The following is a 23,591-nucleotide window of genomic DNA, read 5'->3' as shown; positions in this document are numbered from 1 at the left end:
TCTCATGGTATTCTAATAATCTTAAAAAACAACAACAAGCAGAGCTTGTCAGGGAGTACCTTCATCTTTCTCAAGACTTCTAAAGTATTCTATGGAACAATGACTCCATAGGAAGTTAATAGGTGTGATAAAGAAAAAAAGGGGGGGCTTCTTATTTAGGTGGATGGGAAATGAAGATTCATTACGGAATCACTTCTCATGGTTTTAATATGTTATATTAATCACACTGAGACCCTCTAGGGTGTGTGTGCAGAATATCATCTACAGTTTTCCTCAAGTGTATTTGACCTTGGAACACTTTCTCAGTTCAGTCTCATTGTTCACCTCAGTCTTCATGTTCTTTGGAACATGTTTTAGCAAATTACACTATGAGGATTCCTAGGATAAAGGAATAAATGACCTGGACTAACCTACTGAGGCCAAAGCAACCTCGATTTGGGTTCCAGTTTAAACATTTTTATAGTTAAGTGGCGGAGTACTTTAAAAGGGACGGAATATATGATTCAGATGACTAACAATGTTTTCAAAAGTGCTCCTTTACAATTTATTAAAGAAACTTGAACTCAAAAAAAGAAAAAAAAAATCCATGAAAACCATTAATTGGATACAATAGATAACGTTCTAAAACGTATTCCCTTCTAGTTTTTACATTTTTTCACATAAATGTAATTATAGTATATTCAGTTCTGTATTATATTTACTTTCAATTAATTTACTCACATTCACTAAACAGTTATTCAATACATCATGTTCTAGGCAATGGAATCAAATATAATTAACACATACCTCCTACCTTTAAGGAATTTAGGGCAGGGTGCAGCAAGAGAGGGGGTAGATATGTGCTCAGGGGATGTCAACAAACATAAATGCAATGCACTAAGTGCTGTTACGCAGATTACAGTGGGGACAAAGAAGATTGCCCAATAGGGCCAAGACCCTTGTGAAGTCTGAGATGAATCTCAAAGGTTTATCAGAGATAAGAGATAAAGGCAGAAAAGTAGAAAAAAAGCAGGAAAGCAATCCACAAGCTGAGTCTTCCTAAGATCAGATAAATATTTTAGAATGAATTGGAAGGGGAAAAGTGTTTCTTGTTACTACCTTATTCAAACAGTCTATGAACACACGATACTTTTAAAATCAGAAAACAAAGTGGGGATGGAAATCTTCAGCGTCTCCAGATCAGCATCATCTTCAAGAGCCCAAACTCTTTAACTGGCCCTTTTCAATCTTAGCTCTTGATTATATTCTCACCTCATTCCTCCTCCTCCCTCACCCCTAAGCCGACCATATCAAGTAACTTGGGAGTCAAAGAAAAAAAAAAAGTTTAAAAATACAGTACCATTTTCAAACCGCCAATTAAAACACATTATAAAGCTGATGGAATGCAAATGGGTGCGATTTTGCTAGTGAGCATTTGAAATGAAAATTCCTTAAAAATGTGCATAGTCTTTGATCCAGCAACTGCGCTTCTAGGCATTCAACTTAAGGAAATACAACACACACAAGAATGTTCACATTCAATGGTTATAAAAGGGGTAGAAACGGGAAACAACTTAAATATCGAACATCAGGTTAAATTATATAAGTATACAACTGAACACAAAATCCAATCACTACTGTGCTTTTTTTTTTTTTTTTATTAAAAAAATGATGCATACGTAGCGGGCACTCCATTTAACCTCAAAACCCTGGAAAGTAGGCAGATTATCCAACTTCTACATATGAAAAGGTTGAAACACAAAAGATTTAACTTGTCCAAAGTCACTTAAGAAGCCAGGATTCAAAAGAAGGCCATCTGTATCTCAGGCCCACGAGCCTTCCCACTTCTACACTGCCTCCTAGCATTGGGCGGAATGAGCATAGGACTATTTACCGCGCAGGGTTAAACGTGACTTCTTAAACACAAAGCTCCTGGCACATGGAGGGCATTTTCAATACTCGGAAGCTACTAAATAACTTGCTCAAGGTCACTCAACCCGTGGTGAATACAGGTTTTAACGCAGATTTGAATCTTGTCTTCCCGGGAGAGCGTAGGAGCTCAGAAGGATTTCTAGGCTTCAATTCCTAACAGGGTCAGTAAGGACTTTCCCTCTGCAAAGCGCACCTCAGAGGTCAGGGAACACACAACAGGCCTCTTCAGAGAGGAGGAAGCGCTCGGGGGTCGTTTTACGGAGCTAAGTACGGTCTGACCTTCACGACACCCACCTTCTGCACTTCCAAGGACTCTCTCTTCCACCCTCCGTCCGCCAATTTCCGGGTGGAAGTGACGTTTACTTTACGCGCCGGAAGCGGGCTTGAAGAGTAAGACAGAGAAGTAGCGGGTGTCAGTGGGCCTGGGTCCCGGCCCGCTTTACAGTGAGGAGCTTTGCAGCTTTGGTAGGTGGCCGTTGCCATGACGGCCCAGGGGAGCCTGGTGGCTAACCGAGGCCGGCGCTTCAAGTGGGCCATTGAACTGAGCGGGCCTGGAGGAGGCAGCAGGTGAGGAGCAGGGACCAAGCTAGGTAACAGAGCCTTCATTCACCCCAGTACTGCCGCAGAGGAATAAGAACTGATCTCTGAGGCACAACTCTCTGAAAAGGACGGGTGGCATAAAGACGACTCCTGGGGAGCTAGTGGCTTCTCTGCCGCGGAAGTTTCTAATGTTCAAAGGATGTTTATTTTATTCCTCCCAATAGACAGAGGTCTGACGAACCCACGAGAGGGCTTGGTCTAATCTGGGTAGGTGTATCTGAGGCTCTTTGTTCCTATGATTAATAGAACAGGAAATGTGGGATTTGAAGTGTGGAAGTCTGCAGCCTTAGTTTCCTGCTTTGGTTCTTTAGGAGCCGAAGTGACCGGGGCGGTGGCCAGGGAGACTCGCTGTACCCTGTTGGCTACTTGGACAAGCAAGTGCCTGATACCAGCGTGCAGGAGACAGACCGGATTCTGGTGGAGAAGGTACAGAGGTATAGATGTCACAGTAGTTCTTAGGCCGATCCTGACCTACACACGCACCCTCCTCTCCCAGGCAGCATATGACTGACTTACTGTAGGAGTCTTAACCCCAATATTGGTAGATAAACCGATTGAGATTAACTTACAGTAGTAAAAGTGCTTAATAGTTGGAAAAACAAAAGGCGTTTGAACGATGTAAGAAAGTAGGTGGAAATTATCTACTGGTGCTGTGCCTAACAGCTGAAGTCCTCCTTTTACTCTAGTTCCCTTACAACCACAACTCTAGTTCCCTGACACAACCAATGTGTCAGATATACTTTTGGCTTTATCCTCACAACAGATGAGAAAGTTTGTTACTTATTACTATTTATTACCTTACCTATCATTCGAGTCTGAGCGACTTCATCTTCTGTCACTTTCCCCTTTGTTCTTCATTCCACTCTAGTCAGAATGGCCTCCTTGCTGCTTCTTGAATATACCTGGCAGGCTTCCATCTCAGACTTTCCTACATGTTCTTTACCTCTTCCTGGAATACTCTTCCCCCAGATACTTTTATGACTTGCTCTCCCATCTCCTTTAGGTCTCTCAAATATTACCTTCTTAGTAGGGGCGCCTGGGTGGCTCAGTCGGTTGGACGGCCGACTTCGGCTCAGGTCACGATCTCGCGGTCCGTGAGTTCGAGCCCTGCGTCGGGCTCTGTGCTGACAGCTCAGAGCCTGGAGCCTGTTACAGATTCTGTGTCTCCCTCTCTCTGACCCTTCCCTGTTCATGCTCTGTCTCTCCCTGTCTCAAAAATAAATAAAAACGTTAAAAAAAATTTTTTTTTAAAAATTACCTTCTTAGTGAAGCCTATTCATGGCACTCCCTATCCTGTTTTCCTACTTATCCTTTCCTAATTCCTATATTTTTCCCATATCATTCATGTATATGATATAGTTACTTTATCAACTGTCTTTTTTACGTTGGTAAGCTCCAGGAGAGCAGATTTTTGTTTCCTGACAGCTAGAACACAACCTGGCACTTTTTTTCATCTCAGCCTTAATATTGTTCAATACCAAATGATCTTCATTTCATGAATTGCAGTGATTTTTACAACATGAAAATGACAGCTGGTATCAGTGCCTTTCTTGATAAGTATATCACTTTTCATCTTGGTACATCAAATTGTAGTACTATGAATAACATGAAAGTATTAAAATGGCCTGATTTTGCAGGTAGATTATTATACTTTAGAACACTTTTGTTGTATGGATGGTTTGATCTTTAAACTCCAAGATAAGTGATCTTTTATGTAAGTGACACATCAGGAACTGCTTACAAATATGGCCATTTATTCTTTTAACACGAATAAGCTCAATGCATAGTGATATATTCTATTACTAGATTTACTTAATATTTTGTTTAGGATTTTTGCATTTAGTTTCAGGAGTAATATCAATCTATAAGCTTTTCTCATAATGTCCTTGTCAGGTTTTGGTATTTATGGGGCCCCATTTAATGAGTTGCAGAATGATCATTTTTTATTTTCTGAGATTGTGTATAAGATTGGCTTAATTTTTTCCTAAAATGTTTAGCATTTGCCAAGGAAAACCATCTGGGCTTAATTGAAGATTCAGTTTCTTAAACAATTTGAGGACTATTTAAAATTTCAATCTAATATATTATGCTGTTAGGTAGTTCTTCTAGGAATTTATCCATTTCCCAAAATTCATAATATGATCACTTTAATACACTGCAAGAACTATAGAGATGTTCCTCTTTTATTCACAATGTAAAATATCTCTTCTTTTTCCTTCGTCAGGCTCTCCAGTATTGATTTTATTAATCTTCAAAAAAAAATGCCTTCAGCTTTGTTTACTTAAAGAAAATTTCATTAATTTCTTTTCTCATTTTTCTTTCCTTCTCATTTCTGTGGGCTTTATTCCTTTCTCTAACTTCTTGAAATAGATGCCGAGCACAATGTGGATGGAGCTCAGGAGTATTATCCTAAGAGAAATAAGTCAGAGAAAGCCAAATACCATATGATTTACTCATATATGAAATTTAAGAAGCAAATGAGCAAAAGGCGGGGAGAGAGAGGTGCAAACCAAGAAACAGACTCAGAGGGGAGGTGGGTGGAGGCATGGGTTAAATAGGTGATGGGGATTTGGGTGCACTTGTGATGAGCACCTTGTATGAAGTGTTGCATCACTATAATGTACATCTGAAACTAATGTTACACTGTATGTTCACTGGAATTTAAAATAAAAGCTTTTTAAAATTTTTAAAAGAGAAATAGTTTTCTAATACGTATTTAATTTCTTCTTTGATTTGTTGATTATTTAGAATACATTTGTTAATTCTAACATGTAGGGAGTTTTGTTTTCTTTTTGTTACTGATTTTTAGCTTAATTGCATCATAAGCAAAGAACATGCTTTGTAGGATTTGGGTTCTTGTGAGCTGACACTTTCTTCATGGCTCTGCAAGTGGTCAGCTTTTCTAAGTGTCTCAAGTATGTTTGAAAAGAAAGTGAATTCTACAGGTGTTGGGTGCAATGTTCTGTATATGTCAGTTGGGTTAAGTTAATGTCATTCAGGTCTTCTGTATCTGTTTTTTCCTTTTTTATGTTTATTTTTGAGAGAGAGCGTGTGAGCAGGGGAGGGGCTGAGGGAGAGGGGGACAGAGGATCTGAAGCGGGCTCCGCACTGACAGTAGAGAGCCTAGTGCGAGGCTTGAACCCATGAACCGTGAGATCATGACCCAAGCCAAAGCTGGACGCTCAACTAACTGAGCCACTTAGGCACCCCCAGGACTTCAATATCTTGATTTGTCAGTTTGTTTTTTTAGTTATTGATTGTGATGTGCTAACTCCCATCTTGTGGATTTACCTATTTCTTCAGTTGTAGATGGGACAATGATAGATGCAGAAGTACAAGAACCAAAGTAGGGAAGTCTTTCTTTTTAGTTAGATCATGGGGGGGAAAATAACATCTGGAAAACCAATGGGGAAAAATACTACAAATGTTGAGGATGCCTTATCTTTAGTGGAAGAGAAAGCTTCTTGTGGCAACATGAAGGGCAAAAGTGGTGGAACTGAGGAGTTGGTTCAGAAGCACAGAATTGGGAATTGTGTTCACTTCACCTTAACATCAGTGATCTGACAAATGTGGGACGGAGGATACAGATCATCAGTTAAAACTGTGTTTGTTTTAGCGCTGCTGGGATATCGCCTTGGGTCCCCTCAAACAGATTCCCATGAACCTCTTCATCATGTACATGGCAGGCAATACTATCTCCATCTTCCCTACTATGATGGTGTGTATGATGGCTTGGCGGCCCATTCAGGCACTTATGGCCATTTCAGCCAGTAAGTATTCTTGATATAACAACCCTTCCTTAAGTTTTAAGAATTGAAGACATATTCTTAGGTGAAACTCATGAAAATCTTTAGTACTGCTGTTGGCTAGTTGCCAGTGGGGTGGAGGGGGGTGTACAGGGAGGTGATGATAATGGTGGCAGCATGGAGGGGAGGGAACTTATCATGGTTTTTTATTCACCTTCAGTGGTCCTATTTGCTCTCTTTCTTTGGGTCTATATTGTTTTAATAAATGACCTGATTCATATTGGGGAAAAAAAAAACTTGGCTTGTTCTCTCAACAGCTTTCAAGATGCTAGAAAGTTCAAGTCAGAAGTTTCTGCAGGGTTTGGTGTATCTCATTGGAAACCTCATGGGTTTGGCACTGGCTGTTTATAAGTGCCAGTCAATGGGACTGTTGCCTACACATGCATCAGATTGGTTAGCCTTCATTGAGCCCCCTGAGGTAAGCCAAAAGAAAAGTTCAATTTGGGACAGTTGTAAATAGTTGACCCATTTGAGGGTGGAGGATTTGAGTTGGTACTAGAGCTTATTTTTTAAGAAATAAGATTCCTTGGGAGTTTGGAAGTTGTTATTTTTTAAGGATAAAGTGAAATAGAGCCTGTGATTAAATAAAGTAACTGTACTTGATTCCAGGAGTTAGTTCAACACCCCTTCACCTTTTCTTGTTTCAGAGGATGGAGTTCAGTGGTGGAGGACTGCTTCTGTGAACCTGAGAAAGAAGTACCTGGTGCCTTTGTATCAGGATCCCATTTACAACCTTTTCATGTCCAGTGGCTCCTCCTTCACATACTTACTCTTCACATGATCACTCATGCCAACAAGAACCCAAAGCTCTCTTTTCTCCATGGTGAGGCCCAGAAAGACAAGTATGTATCACTACACACACAAACCATACTACAACCCTTGACTGAAAATAATGTAGAAAACTTTATTTATGTTTCCAGTACAGAGCAAAACAACAAATAAAACTGTAACTCTATGTAAACAAAAGAATGGCCGCTGCTAAATCGAGAACCACAGCAGCAGCTCCTTTCAATAAATTAAATGGTCGAGAACAATGCTTAAAAAAAAGTTGCACAAGTTTCCCTTAAATCTATTTTCCTTAATATTTCACTTCTATTTAACACAAGCTGGAACATAAAAATTCTGTTGGAGACACTTGTGGAAGATGTAAGAAACTAATGCTGGATTCAGATTATACATGATGAAAAGAAAAATAAACCAGACAAAAAGGGCACGTAAATATGCTTACAGTGTAATCGCTACTTTAATATCCACAATAATGGATTTTTAACACATGTAGGGGGCGTGAGGATTGGCGGGATAGTCGGGGCCACAGCCATCTGAGGCAAAGGAAGATACACAGTAATGATCTTTCCCCTGCCAAGAGGAACCTGGCATCTGTCAAGCAGATGCTGCAATTCAAACCTCAGCTTTTAAGATAGCTTTAGAAGGCAGAGGGCCAGCATCTGGAGAATGGATATTGTCATAATCTGCCCTGGTAAATCATAGCTGAGACTTAAAAGCTGAATCTTACTCAAAAGGCAGGAAGAGGTCTTTCCTTTCTCTTCCTTCTTGAAACATAAAAGCCCCTTCCCCTAAGGTGCATTCTCTTATCAAGTTTTCAGTATTGCTTTATTTGCAGTGATTAGAAGAGACAAGACACTTTGCAGACAAACAACATAAGCAACACACGGACATGAAATGCTCTAGACGGAGATGAGTTTAAATCTGGCCTAATAACCATTTTCCCACATAATGGTGATTGTATGTTTTAAGGGCTGAAGTAGCGGCTGTTACTAGTAGCCACTAACTCCGTTATCCCTTTTAAAAGATTCTTATAGAGCTCCAACCACAAAAAGCTCTTCTAAAACCTTGTTTTCTGCCCATATTTTTTCTATATGGAAAAAAAAAAAAGATCAACTACTTTGGCCAGAGGATGTGTGTAAATGTAGAGGAATTCCTGGGTAGGCTGACCTTTAAAGACTGGGGTGTCGATATCTTGGGTCCTAAGAAACCTATCCCACTACTGTGGACTCAATTCAACAATGGAGTATTACGGTGGAAATTGTAAACAATGCTTCTACCCTCTGCAGGAAGGAGCAGGAAAAAGACTTAAAGATTGTGTCTGCTTTGCTACCCTGACTGGGTCTTGAGGTTGAAAAAAGAGCAAAGGGAACAAAATGACTCAATTTCTGAAGCCATACTGAAGAGTTTTCTCCTCTGCCCCGTAACAGTCAAATGAATAGTCTGCTGATACCTAGGTTTGCTTCCTCCAAATCCTATTGAGTAATCAAAAAAGAGTGGCACTATTTATTATTAATAAAGTGATTCAAAATCAGTCATGAATACAGTTAAGATAGTTTCTCTAAATACTTATCCTATAAAAGAAATGAACATTTCACATATTTGCAATTACTACTCAAGGTGGTTTCCCTATGCTTGAAAGCCAGGTGTTTTAATGACCAGTAAATGAGCAAATAAAAAGCTTAGCTTGCACAAGTATTTCCTTGACACATTTAGAGCTTTCTGAAAACAACTGTTATAGCAGAAGACTGCTGGCTTGGATAGTCTTAGTTCAAAGCCAAGTTTCTGCAGTCACAAGAATAGAATTGAGAAAAGAAAACTGCTCATACTGTGGGCATTTAGGTGAGTGCCTCAAGTCTTTGCTATGGCTTTGGAAATGAGTCCACAGGATTCTTAGTGAAAGAAGTTTCTTCAATCAGGCCAATGCCAATCATATGCCACTTTAGTGAAGCAGGTAGGTAGAGGAGCAGCAGCTCAATCTTTGGCACTATGGAAGGAGTATGGCTCTGGAACTTCAAATCCCATTGCTAGATTCCCCCTTTAAAAGACAGTCCAACGCTTTTAGGGAAGGATTTCAGCCAGTCTTCCTAGTGTTTGTTCCTGATTTTTGACCTATGCCTGCCTACCAACCCAGAGGGCATAAAAAAAAGGGAGAGGAGAAACTGTTGGGCACTATGCATCATCATCTAGGTTTCCTAGATAACAACTTTAATGTTTGCCCTTGTCGCATAGGTAACCACAGACTGTGTTTCAGTAGACCTTAACAGCTACCATTTGGAGTTACCTTAATTTGGCCATTTGAACACAGCCTGAAAGAAAATTTTCCACTCCAACTTTAAAAAACAATTTCCAGGATAATAATGCTTGTATTAAAATCTTAACCACAATCGATTTTGAGAACCAGCTGATATATATATGTGTGTGTATACATATACATGTACATATATGTATATATACATGTATATATGTGTATACACATGTATATATACATATATGTACATGTATATGTATACACACATATATATGCATATATATACACACCTACATATATGTGTGTGTATAAATACACACACACACACACACACACACACACACACACACACACACACACACACACATATATATACACCAACATAGTATATGTACTTAAACCTGGTATTTGGGGAGAATCTTATTTTGGAGGAAGAAGTAAAGGCTGCAGCCATGTGTCAGTTTTTGTATATTAGTACCCTAACAGAAAATCAGAGTCCTGGAGAACAGTGGATTCATTAAAGAAAATTAGCTAAAAAAGGTTTTCATCTTGGTTTGCCACAGGTTATCTCCACAAGGATGTTAGGTCCCCGTATACTTGGCTGTGATTTCTTTAGTATGATGAAGCTGTGTCCTCTGGCTGTTACCCCCATGGTGTCATCACTGGACCATGACTTCTGAGACTTCCCTTTAATGTTGGACCTGTACTTGCTTTCGGTCTTCAGTTGAATTTCTAGCATCCCTTTTGCCAATTCATTTTTATTGGTTTAGCTTGTTAATTCTAACTTGACTTCAACTGGGACAGACATGGCTTTTAGGACTTGACCAGTGTTCCAATGTTGAGGGAATATCTGCTTCTTCTGTAAGGATGGCAGATCATATGACAGCAAAGAGCAGAACTATTTGTACTTTTTTTGCACAAGTACTTGAGGCTCAGCCTGTCGAGAGTTCAGTGTGATGTGTACAGAACCCAGGCCTACTTGATGGGAGTAGTAGTAAAGAGCTGGCACTTCCACGAAGGATGGAAGCCTTTTAGGAAAGGTGAGGCCAAGCAGAGTCACTCAGGAGTAGATTATGAATAAATGGTGATCACTTCACTGCCACCACCTCGGACAAGGAGGACTCGCTCTAGTCCCTCGGTGAGCACTTCTAGGAACTCCATGTCTTCAGAATTTGTCAAGGAGACAAACAGGTGGGAGAAAAGCACATTTTTATAACCTGACATGATAATCTGGGTTTATCTGACTACAAACTTGCAAAATCAACATGCTTGTTTTACTTACTATATACTAAGAATTGGAGAGATCTGAACTCTGGAGTCCATTTAACCCTGTGAAATAATCCAGGAATCTAGTCCCTTTGCATGTATAATACAAGATCTCTATTTGTTAGATTTTTTTCTAAACGTTACTTAAAAAAATGGAGGAAAACCACAAATAACATGTTCATACCACATAGCAAAATAAGCCAAAAAAGAAGAAAAAGTCACAACAGGGCAGCTTAGAAGACTGCTAGAGAGAACCCAAGTAATTTCTAAGTGAAGCTGCTCAAGTCAGATTTTTCTGCCAATTCTTTTTTTCTTAATCTTTTTTGGCTTAGTGGTACTGGTGCAAATGGGCCAGTCTACACCATTGCCGTTCTGAAGGGGCCCCATGAAAGCAATCCTGGGATGAGGGTCTGAGGAAAAACCCTTATCTCTTTTTCCCCTTGAAGGAGGTTCCACTCCACTGCTTCTCCCCTAACTCCATCCACAGGAGCTTTGCAAAGTGGGTAGAGCTTGAAAAGGAGAAAGGATGTGGGTACTCTGTCTCTGGGACTGTCAGAAAGGGTTCTATACCATGAAATATTAGAAGTCATGATGCAAATTTACCACCTATAAAGTCTTTTTAGGGTTCAGAGAGAACATATACACCCACCTCCCCAAAAGGAGATTACTCTCACTACTTTGTAAGAATCCTTGCCTAAGACTTTTAACAGCCTTCCCTCCTCAAGAGGGAAATGTGGGCACAGACAATGATTTTTTTTTTTTTAATTTTTTTTTTCAACGTTTTTATTTATTTTTGGGACAGAGAGAGACAGAGCATGAACGGGGGAGGGTCAGAGAGAGAGGGAGACACAGTATCGGAAACAGGCTCTAGGCTCTGAGCCATCAGCCCAGAGCCTGATGCGGGGCTCGAACTCACGGACCGCAAGATCGTGACCTGGCTGAAGTCGGACGCTTAACCGACTGCGCCACCCAGGCGCCCCCAGACAATGACTTTTAAGGTTACCTAGTGGTCTCATCTAAGAAACAGGCTAAGATTTTCCTTACTGATAACCCCACTCTTGGAAAGGATACAGTTTTCATCACCCTCAGGGTTTCGAGGTGGCCCTGGCATATTCAACAAAACAAGCTTTGCTTCATGGGACTTGTTAACTATAACCTCATTGAGTTTCACTGCTGTATGCATCCTTCTCACATTGGACTGGTCCCTGGGCAGGTGGAAGGGAGAAATAGAGGTGGTTAAGGCAAAGAGAAAGCTAGACATACAGTTAACTTTAAAAACCTTGAGATACAGAGCTTTTTTGCAATGACTATGAATAATGCAATGAACAAATGATTTCTTTATTTTAATATTCTGGCCTGGGTTTTCTCATTCGACGTTTGCTTGTTTTATGCCGGGAACAGAACATGGTGAGGAAGAAGGGTGGTTAGCTTGTGTACAATGTTAACTGGTAGCTGGTATGCACAGGGAAATAACAGAGATGGCTGGATTTGGTGTGGAATGAACAGACTTTATCCTGTGTATCCAGGCAAAGTCACATGTATGCCACTGACTGGGATACCATGTTATGTGAAAAGCTTGTGAGTTGGAAAACTTACGGACGCATGTTAAGCAGGTCCTGGAATCCTTCCATCGACTTGGCCTTTTGTCCCCGGGATGCCATGTACTTGTCTTTTGTCCAAGTCATGTGCACCTTCTCCTGATAGGTTTCTGTCTCTTCATCCTCATCAGAGCCAATGCTGGTCAATCGCAGCATTGAGTTCCGGTCTTTCACCAACTGTGCCTGAGGAGGGCCCAACACAGCCATGACCTCTATACCCAAATTTCTCTCATGCTTCAGCTTCAATTATTTTCAAACAATAATGTAGGGTTACAGTGGAAGAACTGATAAAGTGGGAAGGAAAGAATCTGTCATCCTAGGAGAACAATAGAGGATCATCCCTTTCAGTGACAAGACTTCACAGGGCCAGTATTCAATGAATACAGGAAGGTCTCACCTCTCTGTCCCGCTCGGTTTTGGACAGTCGCATGTGCCGGAGCATCTGGGATCTCTGCTCCATCATCAGGGTGCGCTCATAAGTATAAGCTGAAATGTCACTGTCATGCTGCCACGGATCACACGCAGCATGGGCAATAAGCACAAAGGAGAAACAAGGATCAGCCATAGTTTTCTTTTCCACTCACTAAACCAGAGAAAGTATCACAACATCAACTTAAGTTTCACCCCTGTTTTGTCCAGGCACTGAGCTATGTAATTTTATGGACTGTAGATCAAATATAGAAGCCCTGAGAGTCTTCCATAAGCTAACCATTACATATGTTTCCAAAGCACAAACTCTACTTTAAAAAAATTTTCTTGGGGCGCCTGGGTGGCGCAGTCGGTTAAGCGTCCGACTTCAACCAGGTCACGATCTCACGGTCCGTGAGTTCGAGCCCCGCGTCAGGCTCTGGGCTGATGGCTCGGAGCCTGGAGCCTGTTTCCGATTCTGTGTCTCCCTCTCTCTCTGCCCCTCGCCCGTTCAAGCTCTGTCTCTCTCTGTCCCAAAAATAAATAAACGTTGAAAAAAAAAAAAAAAAAAAATTTTCTTTTTACTGCCAGGTTATTAAAGCAAAACAAAACAAAACAAAAAGCTATGTGTGACTTTACCACGCGTACATAAATTAAAAAAAATTTTTTTTTTGACGTTTTATTTATTTTTGAGACAGGGAGAGACAGAGCATGAACGGGGGAGGGTCAGAGAGAGGGAGACACAGAATTCGAAACAGGCTCCAGGCTCTGAGCTGTCAGCACAGAGCCTGACGTGGGGCTCGAACTCACAGACCGTGAGATCATGACCTGAGCCGAAGTCGGCTACCTAACCGACTGAGCCACCCAGGCGCCCCAATAAATTAAAATTAAAAAAAACCTGTATTAAGCAGACAAGAATCTGGCCAAAATACAAAGAATGTGTCACAACTAAGAAAGCAAAAATTAAAAACACCACCAAATACACATCACATACATAGTCACTTCTCTCGATCACTATATTAGGGGTTTGTTGGAACCAAGGGATTAATTCATATTTGCAGCTGAACAAGTTCCCAAACCAGAAAAAGCTCTAGGAAGACAGGGTAGGAAGTGGGGGAAGGGTGGTCTTTGTGATCTCAAACTCTTTCTCACCATCTCCACCACCTCCACCTCTGCCTCAATGCGCAGGTGATAGAGGAAGGTGGCCAGGTCCTTCTTCATCTGAATACTATTGTCTTCTAACTGGGCTACTGTGAAGATCCGTATGCTGCATTTTCGCCACACCTGAGAAATTACCATACAGAAATGGAAAGTGAGAGGCAAGAAGGCAAAAAAAAAAAGAATTATTTCCTAAAACGCAAGCCATTTTTTTAGACAACCTTGCTGTAGTATCAGGGTATTTGTTTCCAGTTTCTTACTTGCTAAATTATGGTACTGGGGCAAAAGCTTGACTAAGAAACACATTTAAAACATTTTAAAGAGGTTCTTAATTTCCTAACAAGAAAAAAACTGGCAAAAGATGATATATGATACCTTAAGAGGGTGCTGTATTCAGGTAGAATACTGATGGTACCAGAGAAACTATAATAGCTAACTATTTTTTTTTAAGTTTTTTTTTTTTTGAAAGTTTATTTATTTTTGAAGGGGAGAGAGAGAGAGAGAGAGAGCGAGTGAGCGAGCAGGGCAGGAGCAGACAGAAAGGGAGACACAGAATCCATAGTGGGCTCCAGGCTCTGAGCTGTTAGCATTGAGCCTGATGCAGGGCTCGAACTCTCCATGAGATCATGACCTGGGCCAAAGTTGGACGCTTAACTGACTGAACCACCCAGGCGCCCCTTACTATTTTTAATTTCAGTTTAATTAGTCTTACCAAAGGATGAGTATATATATAATGTTTATTTTTTTATTTTTGAGAGAGAGAAAAAAAAGTGCAAGTGGGGGAAGGGCAGAGAGAGGGGGACAGAGGATCTGAAGCGGGCTCCGCACTGACAGCAGAGAGTCCCAGGTAGGTCCCCAACTCACAGTGAGATCGTGACCTAAGCCGAAGTTGGATGCTTAACTGCCTGAGCCACCCAGTCTCCCTGAGCATGTATATGAGATACACACACACCCATACACCTGTATGTAGGTTTCCAGTATTTGAGAGACTTTGGTATTTTTTTTTTTTTAACAGATGTGTTCATTTGTTAATGTTTTTCCAGCGGCTCATATGGAACTTTATTAATTTGCTGAATTTCATGTGGAAATAGGTAGGTACCAACTACAAAACCATTTCTCATAAGGTTGAAACTGGGATCATGGGAAAGCTAAGAATAATCCCCAACTCTTCTGATCCTAAGCCCCAACACTATAGAATCAAAGAGGAAGGATCTGACTAGTGAACCAGGACAAAACTTAAGGGAGATAGACTTTTTTCAAAAAGTGTCTAAAATACCTTGTGCTGTTTAAGTAGGAATGGTAAGAGCATGAGCATCCCCCCATCATGCACAATCCACCACACATCAATGTTGCCCTCAGAAAACTGCTCCACGTTGCTGGGAAAGAAGGAGATGTTTTTAGCCACCAGCAGGGCCAGATGGGCAGCAGTTGTCACTCGAACTGTACCTAGGGAGAAAACAGAATCAGGATCAACAGAGAGGCCTGCCTTGCTTCCCACCATGTCAGATTGTTTATTTATTTTGAGACAGAGAGAGAGAGCAAGAGAGAGAGCACAGGGGAGGGGCAGAGAGGGACAGAGAGAGAATCCTAAGCAGGCTTTGAGCTACCAGTGCAGAGCCTGACATGGGGCCTGATCTAATGAACTATGAGATCATGACCTGAGCCAAAATCAAGAGTCAGCTGCTTAACTGACTGAGCCACCCAAGTGCCCCAAGGATAATGCTTTTTTTTACACTTTTTTTTAAGTTTATTTATTTTGAGAGAGAGAGAGAGAGAGAGAGAGAGAGAGAGAGAGAGAGCGCGCATGAGTGGGGGAGGGGCAGAGAGAGGGAGAGAGAGAATCCCAAGCAGGCTCCGCACTCTCAGCACAAAGCCCGACATGGGGCTTGATCCCACGAACCGTGAGATCATGACCTGAACTGCAACCAAGAGGTGGACACTTAACTGACTAAGCCAAGCAGGTGCCCTTACTTTTTTTTTTTTTACACTTCTTTAAGCAAGGTGTTCTGTTTACATAGTAGGTTATACCTCATCGAGCAACAACAATCATTGAGAAAAACCTGAATAACACAATTAGATTCAGAACCATGATTTATGTTACTAGATATATTCTGATCACTACATTTCTGGGGAGGAGGCAGGATATGTGAATTTTGGAGATTTTGATTAAAGACGATCCTTCCAATTCCTGTGAGAATGTCAATGATAGGAGATCGTAAGTGAAAATATGGCAATTTCAGTAATAACTCCCAACATAATACATGACAGAGATAAACAATTCATGAACATAAGGTAAAGGTGGAGGGGTGAGTAGAGTAAGGTTATTACTGTTAGCAGTCATTTAGGTGCCCTTATAATACTCTGCTTCAACAATGGCACAATCTCCACTTTAGGAGGCTATGGGGTGGGGTTAAGGTAACAGGGATATAGGTCTATCCCCTCTTTGGGCCCTCAGGATAAAATGAAAAGTGTTCTGTACCAATAAAAGTCTTCCAAGCTCGAGCATCTTCACTCTGGCGCCAGCCATTAGGCCATCCCATCACCACGGTGTTGTGCTTCATGCCCCCAAGGCCACATGACTGGATGAGGTGGGAAATGCCCTCTCTCAGCTTGGCCGCCACCACCAGCTGGCAGAACCCTTTCACCTTCTCTGCCTCCATTAGATGCTTTATGGTCTGGAAAAGATAACCTCAACACTGAATTACTTCACACTGAACCTTTTTATTTATTACTCTTCTCTTTATTATATTCTCCTCCTCTTTAACAAACTCTGCATAAGACCATATCTCCTACAGAAACGTCCAAAAAGTTAAAATTAATCCGATGGAATTTCATTATCCTTTGCCTTCTTCTCTAAGTGCTTACTACACATACTGCTGGTTGACTATAGGGAGTTTCTGCCTTTTCCTTCTCTGTAACATACAAGACAAATCAAGAACAGGGGTTTCACAAAGCAAATATTCAATACTCTTTCTTAACCGGCTAGGGTGAGTGTAAACACGATCTCCTTCTTTCCTCAATTGCCTTGATACCCTGACTCATATTACTAGAAATTCAATCTGATGATTCAGTTTCACTTAAGAATTTTGTTTTCTTTTCAGGTATGTTTTCTTTTTGGTTTCTCCTATTTCTGTATCTTTTTTGATATTTTAAAAATGATTATTGATGACACTTGTCTTTGCTTTACTATTATTTATTCAGGCCAATTTGGAGATAATATTTCATTTACTTTTACTCTGCTCTCCTGGTGGAAAGGTGAAGGGAATAATGGTGCAGAAAGAAGAAATGATTTTCCCAAAGGCACAGATTACATCAGTGGTGTAGCTAGGGTACTATAAGCAAGGTCTCTTGATTTCCAATCCTGTGCTTTTTATTTATATTTATCATCCTGCACTAATGCTTCTTCATTATTTCTAGTTTTTAGGGTTTCAAAGTATTCCAAAATGCAACCCAGTAAAATTTTTGAAATGTAATTGAACATCTGTCCGAACAATTAGTTCTATCAATTATTTATTGATAGATAAATTGATAATTGATAATTATTGATAATTAATTGATAATTCTATCAATTATTATTTATCAATTAATTATTGTTAGTTCTATCAATTATAATAAGCATTAGAGTGAAAACTGCTTTCTTCTTTAAGGAGAGCTTATACTTGGCAAGTTAACCAGAAGTAAAGCAAAGGAATCTTGCTCACAATACCATGTAGACTGCTAAGGAGGAAAAAAAGTTGTTTACCACTCTTTGTTGTCACCAGATTGAGCAGAACCATCTCCATAGTTCAAGGGACAGACTTATTTAAAGGACCTCTCTGAGGCCTGACTCAACCAATGTTTGGAAATAGTGCTCAGCCTTAATAATCTTAAGAGTTTAGTAGTGCTTTTTATTTTTATTTATTTATTTTTAAATGTTTGTTTATTTTGAAGGGGGGAGGGGCAGAGAGAGAGAGAGAGGGAGAGAGAGAATCCTAAGCAGGCTCCATGCTGTCAGCACAGAGCCCGATGATCTCATGAACCCTGAGATCACGACCTGAGCCAAAATCAAGAGCTGGATGCTTAACTGACTGACCCACCAGGTGCCCCAGTAGTGCTCTCTAAATAGAAAGAATAAATTACTGTTTTCTGGTTCATCTTATTATTTGGGAGAATATGATTGTTCGAAAGCAAGCACCAAGAAGGAAACAACCTGGATCACTCAGGAAAGGGATTAATTTAGAAATACAACATCTTATAACTTTACATCACAAAACCATAAGATACATTCCACTAAGTCAGTAGGCCTTGACTCTTTCTTACCTGCTCAGCAGCTAGAGCTTCCCCGTAGTTCTCCAGGAAGTTCCCCACGATAACAGAGCCCACAATAGTGAGGCCCTTTCCTGCTTTAAGCTGTGAAGCAAAGGTGAGGAGGCGAGGATGCTTGACGTGTAAGTCTTCATCTAGTTTCAGCAATACAAGCAACTGAGGCCTGTAAAGAGGTTGGCAGGGGGGGTGGGGTGGGGAAGGAGAAAAGACTTTCGGTTTGGGGAACAGAATGAGGATTCTAGCATTTACTTGAGGAGATCTGGATAAAACATGTAACTGGGCAGAAGGGAGAGATTAAACGAAAGGAAAGGACAGGATGAGGGTATAGTGATTTTGAATCCTGTATCACTGCAGTATCACTGCAGATTGATCAATCTGCAACAAACAATAAAAATGGTAGAAGTCTAGATCAGACACCACAAGAAGAAAAGGGAATCAAGATGAAGGATTTGGAATTGTTCAAAACAGATATATTACACCAGTTCTTTGAGCCGCCTCGATTCCTTATCCTGTCATCCTGAAGCACACGGTTGGGTGTGTTAACCATGTGCCAAACACCACACCACTAGGCTCTGTTGATTTCTTTACCTCCAGTTTTTAGTGTGTGGAGGTCCTTCCTCCAGCCGAAGCAAAGCAAATCGGGCTGCACTGAGGGACAGCCCACGGATTCCATCACCCCATTCTTTCTCCGCTCTGGGAGAAAAAAAGAAAAGAGTAGAGACAGATTTAAACTACAGGAAGTACAGTTTCAAAACATAAAGTTTATTTTTTCTTTATCTTAAAGTAACATTTGCACAAGACAGAAAATTAAAACTCATATTAACTAAATGCTCTTTATTAACATAATGAACCCGCTATAAGCAGATCCGCACTGCCCTTCAGTGATGGACTGCACTGCACAATAAATAGTTCAAAATAAAGGCTGGAAGGATCACTCATTTGTCCTTCTATGTACCTGTTAAAAGCAATAATGTAAAATAGCAATTTGGAGAATAAAATGACTGCAGACCCAAAGTTCAATTTACTCTGAAAATAATGGAGAGAAAGTGAAACTCAATGTAATCTTCTGAACCAGAGTGTTATTTACTCCTAATTTTTGGAGTAAATTACTGAAGTCTTAGTTGTTACAGTTTTTCAGAATTAACTTCTTTTTCATTTCAAAAACAATACCTTGACTGAGGCGATAAGCAAAAGTATTTATATTTGTGTTATACTTTCATACTTATCATTATTATTTCGACATGTCCTTTTAGTTATTTTTTTTCACTGATCTGTTCATATTTTCTCAATAGGTTCCCTTTGTTGTATCTGTAAGCTTGTGTCTTGTAAGACGGCTAGGAGAGTCGGGGATACAAAATTTAGTTACAGATGAATGAGGTTATCTGGATCCTTAATGCAATTTCCATTGGGCTGGCTCTAACCAAAGTAGTTGGTGTGGATACTTTTATCAGTAATCAAGGTCACATCCACAAACTCACCCTTGGTACTCGATGTACTTGTAGATCATACCAGCTATCACCATAGCTACAATAGCGTAATACCAGGAAGAAATGAACATCAGAGCCAGACAGATACTCATTCCCATGAAAGAGAGGGCCCTAGAAAATTAAAAACAAAAACACAAACGAAAAAAGTGCTTTCCTAAGCAACTAAAAAAGAAGCCTATGCTAGAGGTGCTTCTCAAACTGGTGAGAAATTGTTATTAATTTTTTAATTCTAATATATTACAGAGTGAACTTTTGTAAAATGCAATAAAAAGGATTTGTTAGAAAAATTACTATATGCCTGGATGCTATGACAATGTCAAATTGCTATAAAAGTTTCTAAATGTTATTTCTCAATTTTTATAGTTGTTTTATCGTGGCCTGCGCTGAGGCCCAAACCATCCTTTGTGCTGATATGTCCCATTGCTGGAAAAACATATAAATAACCATGATTCAACAAAAGTTATCTGTAGTTGTGAGGATAATTAATACCTACTAGGTGAAACAGGGATGGGCATATAGTCAGAATTATTAACGTGATGATCTCTAAAAAAAGTATTTCATGTAGATATTTCATGTAGATATTGATCTTTACCTTATGAATGTTTATTAGCATACGTGTAGAACCCACTGAAGGAAAGCTGGTGTTAGTTTTCTTACTTTACATAAGAGAAACATGGCAGAGAATGATAAAATGCTTGTTTTAAGCAAATAGATTAGGTGAACAATCATGTTTATTGCAGTTCTTCTGTGTATAGAATGAACTTCTTAGCTCTATGATGAATCTCAAAGAATGAGCAGGAGAGCTCAATCTGGAAAGATAAGGCTCCAGTAAAAACAGGATAAAGAGAAAACAAAAGCAAAATAGTAACAAAAAAATTCACAGTGAACTTTTGATTAAGGTTAAAGCTAGAAATTGGATTAGAGGCGATAAAATCAGTGAGGATCTAATTTTCTGCCAGATAAAGGTCACATTACTGCTCATCACTGGTAAGTAAAGCCAGGAAAGGGTCAAAGAAAAAGCAAAGAGGAATGTAGCAACAGGTCCATATGGGACCTATTAGAGAACCTTTAGCCATGACAGAAAAGAAATGAGGAAGAGCTGGGATGGCAGCGAAAAGCGTAATGACTCCTTTAGGACTGAGGAGATGCCAACACAGCAGCAGCGGCTGTAGTGACGTTTCCACTGAGAGTTTCACCACGTAGCAGGCACTGTGCTGAACACTTCAGATCATCTCAAAGCAACCCTGTGGGATACGTAATACTATCAGTCCCATTCTACAAATGAATAAACTTGAATTCTGGGTGGTTATGTGCTTTGTTAAAAGTTACAAAGCTATGGGGGCGCCTGGGTGGCGCAGTCGGTTAAGCGTCTGACTTCAGCTCAGGTCACGATCTCACTGTCCGTGAGTTCGAGCCCCGTGTCAGGCTCTGGGCTGATGGCTCAGAGCCTGGAGCCTGTTTCCGATTCTGTGTCTCCCCCTCTCTCTGCCCCTCCCCCGCTCATGCTCTGTCTCTCTCTGTCCCAAAAATAAATAAACGTTAAAAAAAAAATTTTTTTTAAAGTTACAAAGCTATGAAACAGTAGAGCTGACATTAAGCTAAGGTCATCTGACTCTATAGCTCGTGTTCTTACCTGCTAAATGAAACTGACAAAAGAGAGTTCGAGAATGAAAATGGATGACAGTATGAGAATAAAGATAGAAAGGGATGAAGTCCAGTGCTTAGCTAAGAGGTAAACAGAAAACAGATCTGCAAAGGGTAGGTTGGTTTAACCTGAAGAATGCAGCAGGCCGGAAATATTTATTTCATAGTTTTGATCTTTATCCTCAAGTGGGTGTTAGAAGTTATAAAGTGACCTATGAAGAAAACATGGTAGGATGATGGAAATTCAGGTAAGCACTGCAAGTCGCAACAGTATGGAATGGCTGACCAAGAAAAATTATATTGACAACCCAGAATCTCCTAGTTTCCTAGTTCAATGATGGGTTCTCTCCAAATGTGGGAAAGAAGAAGAAAAAGAGCAGACTTACCAGTGGTAGTAGCGAAACCGGGGTCTCCAGTTGGGTGTTCGAAGTAATGTTTGCAAGGCACATGCCAAGTTCACAAAGAGGTAACACATGAGGAAAAACCTGGCAGATTAAACAAAGTAAGAGGCATGAAGATTACTGTAAAATGATTCTTCAAGGGTTATTTTATTTTTTTGAGTTTATTTATTAATTTTTGAGAGAGAGAGGGAGACAAGAGAATCCCAAGAAGGCTCCATGCTGTCAGCATGAAGCTCAGTGTGGGGCTGGAACCTATGAACTGTGAGATCAGACCCTAAGCCAAAACCAAGAGTCAGATGCTCAACTGACTAAGCCACCGGGCATTATTTTAAATGGAGACCTTTGTTGTATTTAAGCCTCTGTTCTAGCCCACTAGCCCCTGATTAAGACTAGGATGTAGAGAAACTTAAACTTCTCCCCACAAACTTGCTCATTTTCCTGTGTTCTCCTTCAGTGAAGACACAACCACTCTTTAACCAGTTGTTCTTGGAAAAATCCCAGTGTCCTCTTTGTTACACATCCTTGTTCCAAATTGACTTATCAAGTCCTTTGGATTCTACCTATTTACACATTTCTAAACCTTTTCCCTCCTTCCCATCTCTATTACTATTATCTTTGTTCAGGCTCTCATTTATTCCTTGCTGGATTAGTTAAATAAGCTTCCAGTTAGCATTCATTCCCAGCTCAATTTTAGCCTCCTTCACACTTATCTTTTATACCAAATTGATCATTCTAAACCATAAATATGGCCATTCTCTTCTCAAAGGATCATTCCCTCCCTCCAGGTAAAAGTTCTAGGTCTTTTGTGACCTGGCTCTACCTACTTCTCTGCTCAGCTAGCTCACAACAGGCACCCTCCATTCTATTAAGCCAAACTACTTTCAATCCTCAGATGTGCTACATTATCTCATTCCTCAGTTCCTTCACACACATTCCATGCCTGGGACATCTCACTATCCAGTTGCTGAGTTAATCACCAGTCCTCCTTCAAGATGCAAGTAGTAAACCTTTCTTGAGTCTCAGTCCACTTAGGTGCCTCCCTTTAGAGTTCTTATGACGCTGTTCACCTTTACCACAGTTCTCATCACACTGTACAAAGATCACTGGTCTCTTCATCTATCATCAGTTTCTTAGGATTGTGTCATTCACCTCTGTATTCCTACCATGCTGCCCAGTGCCAGGTAGGTATTAAGTCAACACTAAGTCCCAGCTAAAGGATCCAACCTAACAGTAGCAGTAAAAACTACAACTAGTTGATGATGAATCACAAAGGAAGGAAAAGAACTTTTCAAGTTATACAGGTAGGAAGAAACCATGACAATTTATAAAAGCCTTACACGAAACTTCTTAGCAATATATACTATTTAGGTGAAGTTATACCAGTACTTGGCTCACTCTTTTACCACAATTGTTATACACCTGATGGAAATCAACATGTATTATGTATCATTTAAGCAAGAAAAAGTGAAGAGAGGAACTAGCTCTTACATAGAAAGAATTGGGGCCACAAGATCCAGGGAGGCGATAAGGATTCCCAGCTCTGCAATGGCGGCAGTTAGAAGTAAAGCCCAGGTAGGTTCCCCATTGGCTTTGCTGTGACCAAAAACCTGTACAGAGAAGGGAAATATCAGACACAGGAATGTGGGAAGTGTTTGAGTCAATGCTCCCTGATTTCTCTATGTTACAGTTTCAGATATATGAAAGATGATGGTGTTAACGACTGTTGATATTTCGGGGTGCCTGGGTGGCTCAGTCGGTTGAGCATCCTACTGTGGCTTGCTGCTGTCAGCACGCAGAGCCTGATTTGGATCCTCTGTTCCCCCCTCCCCTCTCCCTGTCCCTCTCCTGCTTACGCTCTCTCTCTCAAAAAAAAAAAACAAAAAACAAAAACCCCAAACCCAAACTCCCAACTGTGATATTTTTAAAAATACCTTTACCCACTCACATATAAACTCATCCCTCATAGAGATTTA

The 23,591-nt window shown here is 40.4% G+C and overlaps 2 protein-coding genes and 1 long non-coding RNA gene across 9 annotated transcripts in view; 2 read left to right on the top strand and 1 right to left on the bottom strand.

Moving 5' to 3' along the window:
• The first annotated feature begins 2,271 nt into the window (after positions 1-2,271).
• EMC4 (ER membrane protein complex subunit 4) lies at positions 2,272-7,536 on the top strand. 3 transcript variants are annotated; one of them, XM_025918608.2, is made up of 5 exons: positions 2,272-2,478; positions 2,823-2,937; positions 6,128-6,281; positions 6,575-6,735; positions 6,965-7,536. In XM_025918608.2, exons 1-5 carry the CDS (start codon positions 2,393-2,395, stop codon positions 6,998-7,000), a joined length of 552 nt encoding a protein of 183 aa, XP_025774393.1. In that variant the 5' UTR covers positions 2,272-2,392; the 3' UTR covers positions 7,001-7,536. The 3 variants fall into 3 exon arrangements, with proteins under 3 accessions (XP_025774393.1, XP_025774396.1, XP_025774395.1); XM_025918611.2 differs by lacking the exon at positions 2,823-2,937 and having other exon boundaries at positions 2,329-2,478; XM_025918610.2 differs by lacking the exon at positions 2,272-2,478 and having other exon boundaries at positions 2,823-2,945.
• Positions 7,202-23,591, bottom strand: part of SLC12A6 (solute carrier family 12 member 6) — a 91,781-nt gene continuing 75,391 nt past the window's right edge. For 3 of the 5 annotated variants that reach the window (XM_025919028.2, XM_025919027.2, XM_025919029.2), the window contains 12 exons: positions 23,107-23,225; positions 21,604-21,702; positions 19,565-19,684; positions 18,675-18,779; positions 18,081-18,249; positions 16,261-16,456; positions 15,058-15,227; positions 13,776-13,907; positions 12,613-12,720; positions 12,214-12,398; positions 11,689-11,822; positions 7,202-10,514 (listed from right to left, as the gene is read on the bottom strand). In XM_025919028.2, the coding sequence (XP_025774813.1) occupies positions 10,423-10,514; positions 11,689-11,822; positions 12,214-12,398; positions 12,613-12,720; positions 13,776-13,907; positions 15,058-15,227; positions 16,261-16,456; positions 18,081-18,249; positions 18,675-18,779; positions 19,565-19,684; positions 21,604-21,702; positions 23,107-23,225 (1,629 nt within the window). In that variant the 3' untranslated portion in view covers positions 7,202-10,422. Of the gene's footprint in view, positions 10,515-10,708; positions 11,351-11,590; positions 11,823-12,213; positions 12,399-12,612; positions 12,721-13,775; positions 13,908-15,057; positions 15,228-16,260; positions 16,457-18,080; positions 18,250-18,674; positions 18,780-19,564; positions 19,685-21,603; positions 21,703-23,106; positions 23,226-23,591 lie in introns of those variants that run through there. The other 2 variants (XM_086710279.1, XR_015252554.1) reach the window with 2 other exon arrangements.
• Positions 10,955-12,226, top strand: LOC147580150 (uncharacterized). Its single transcript, XR_015252555.1, has 2 exons — positions 10,955-11,350; positions 11,591-12,226. It is a non-coding gene; the product is annotated as an uncharacterized LOC147580150 (long non-coding RNA).

Source organism: Puma concolor, chromosome B3 (genome assembly GCF_028749965.1).
Source record: "Puma concolor isolate L17-30 chromosome B3, mPumCon1.1.hap2, whole genome shotgun sequence".
NCBI classification, from domain to species: domain Eukaryota; kingdom Metazoa; phylum Chordata; class Mammalia; order Carnivora; family Felidae; genus Puma; species Puma concolor.
This window is presented reverse-complemented; position numbering and strand designations above follow the sequence as displayed.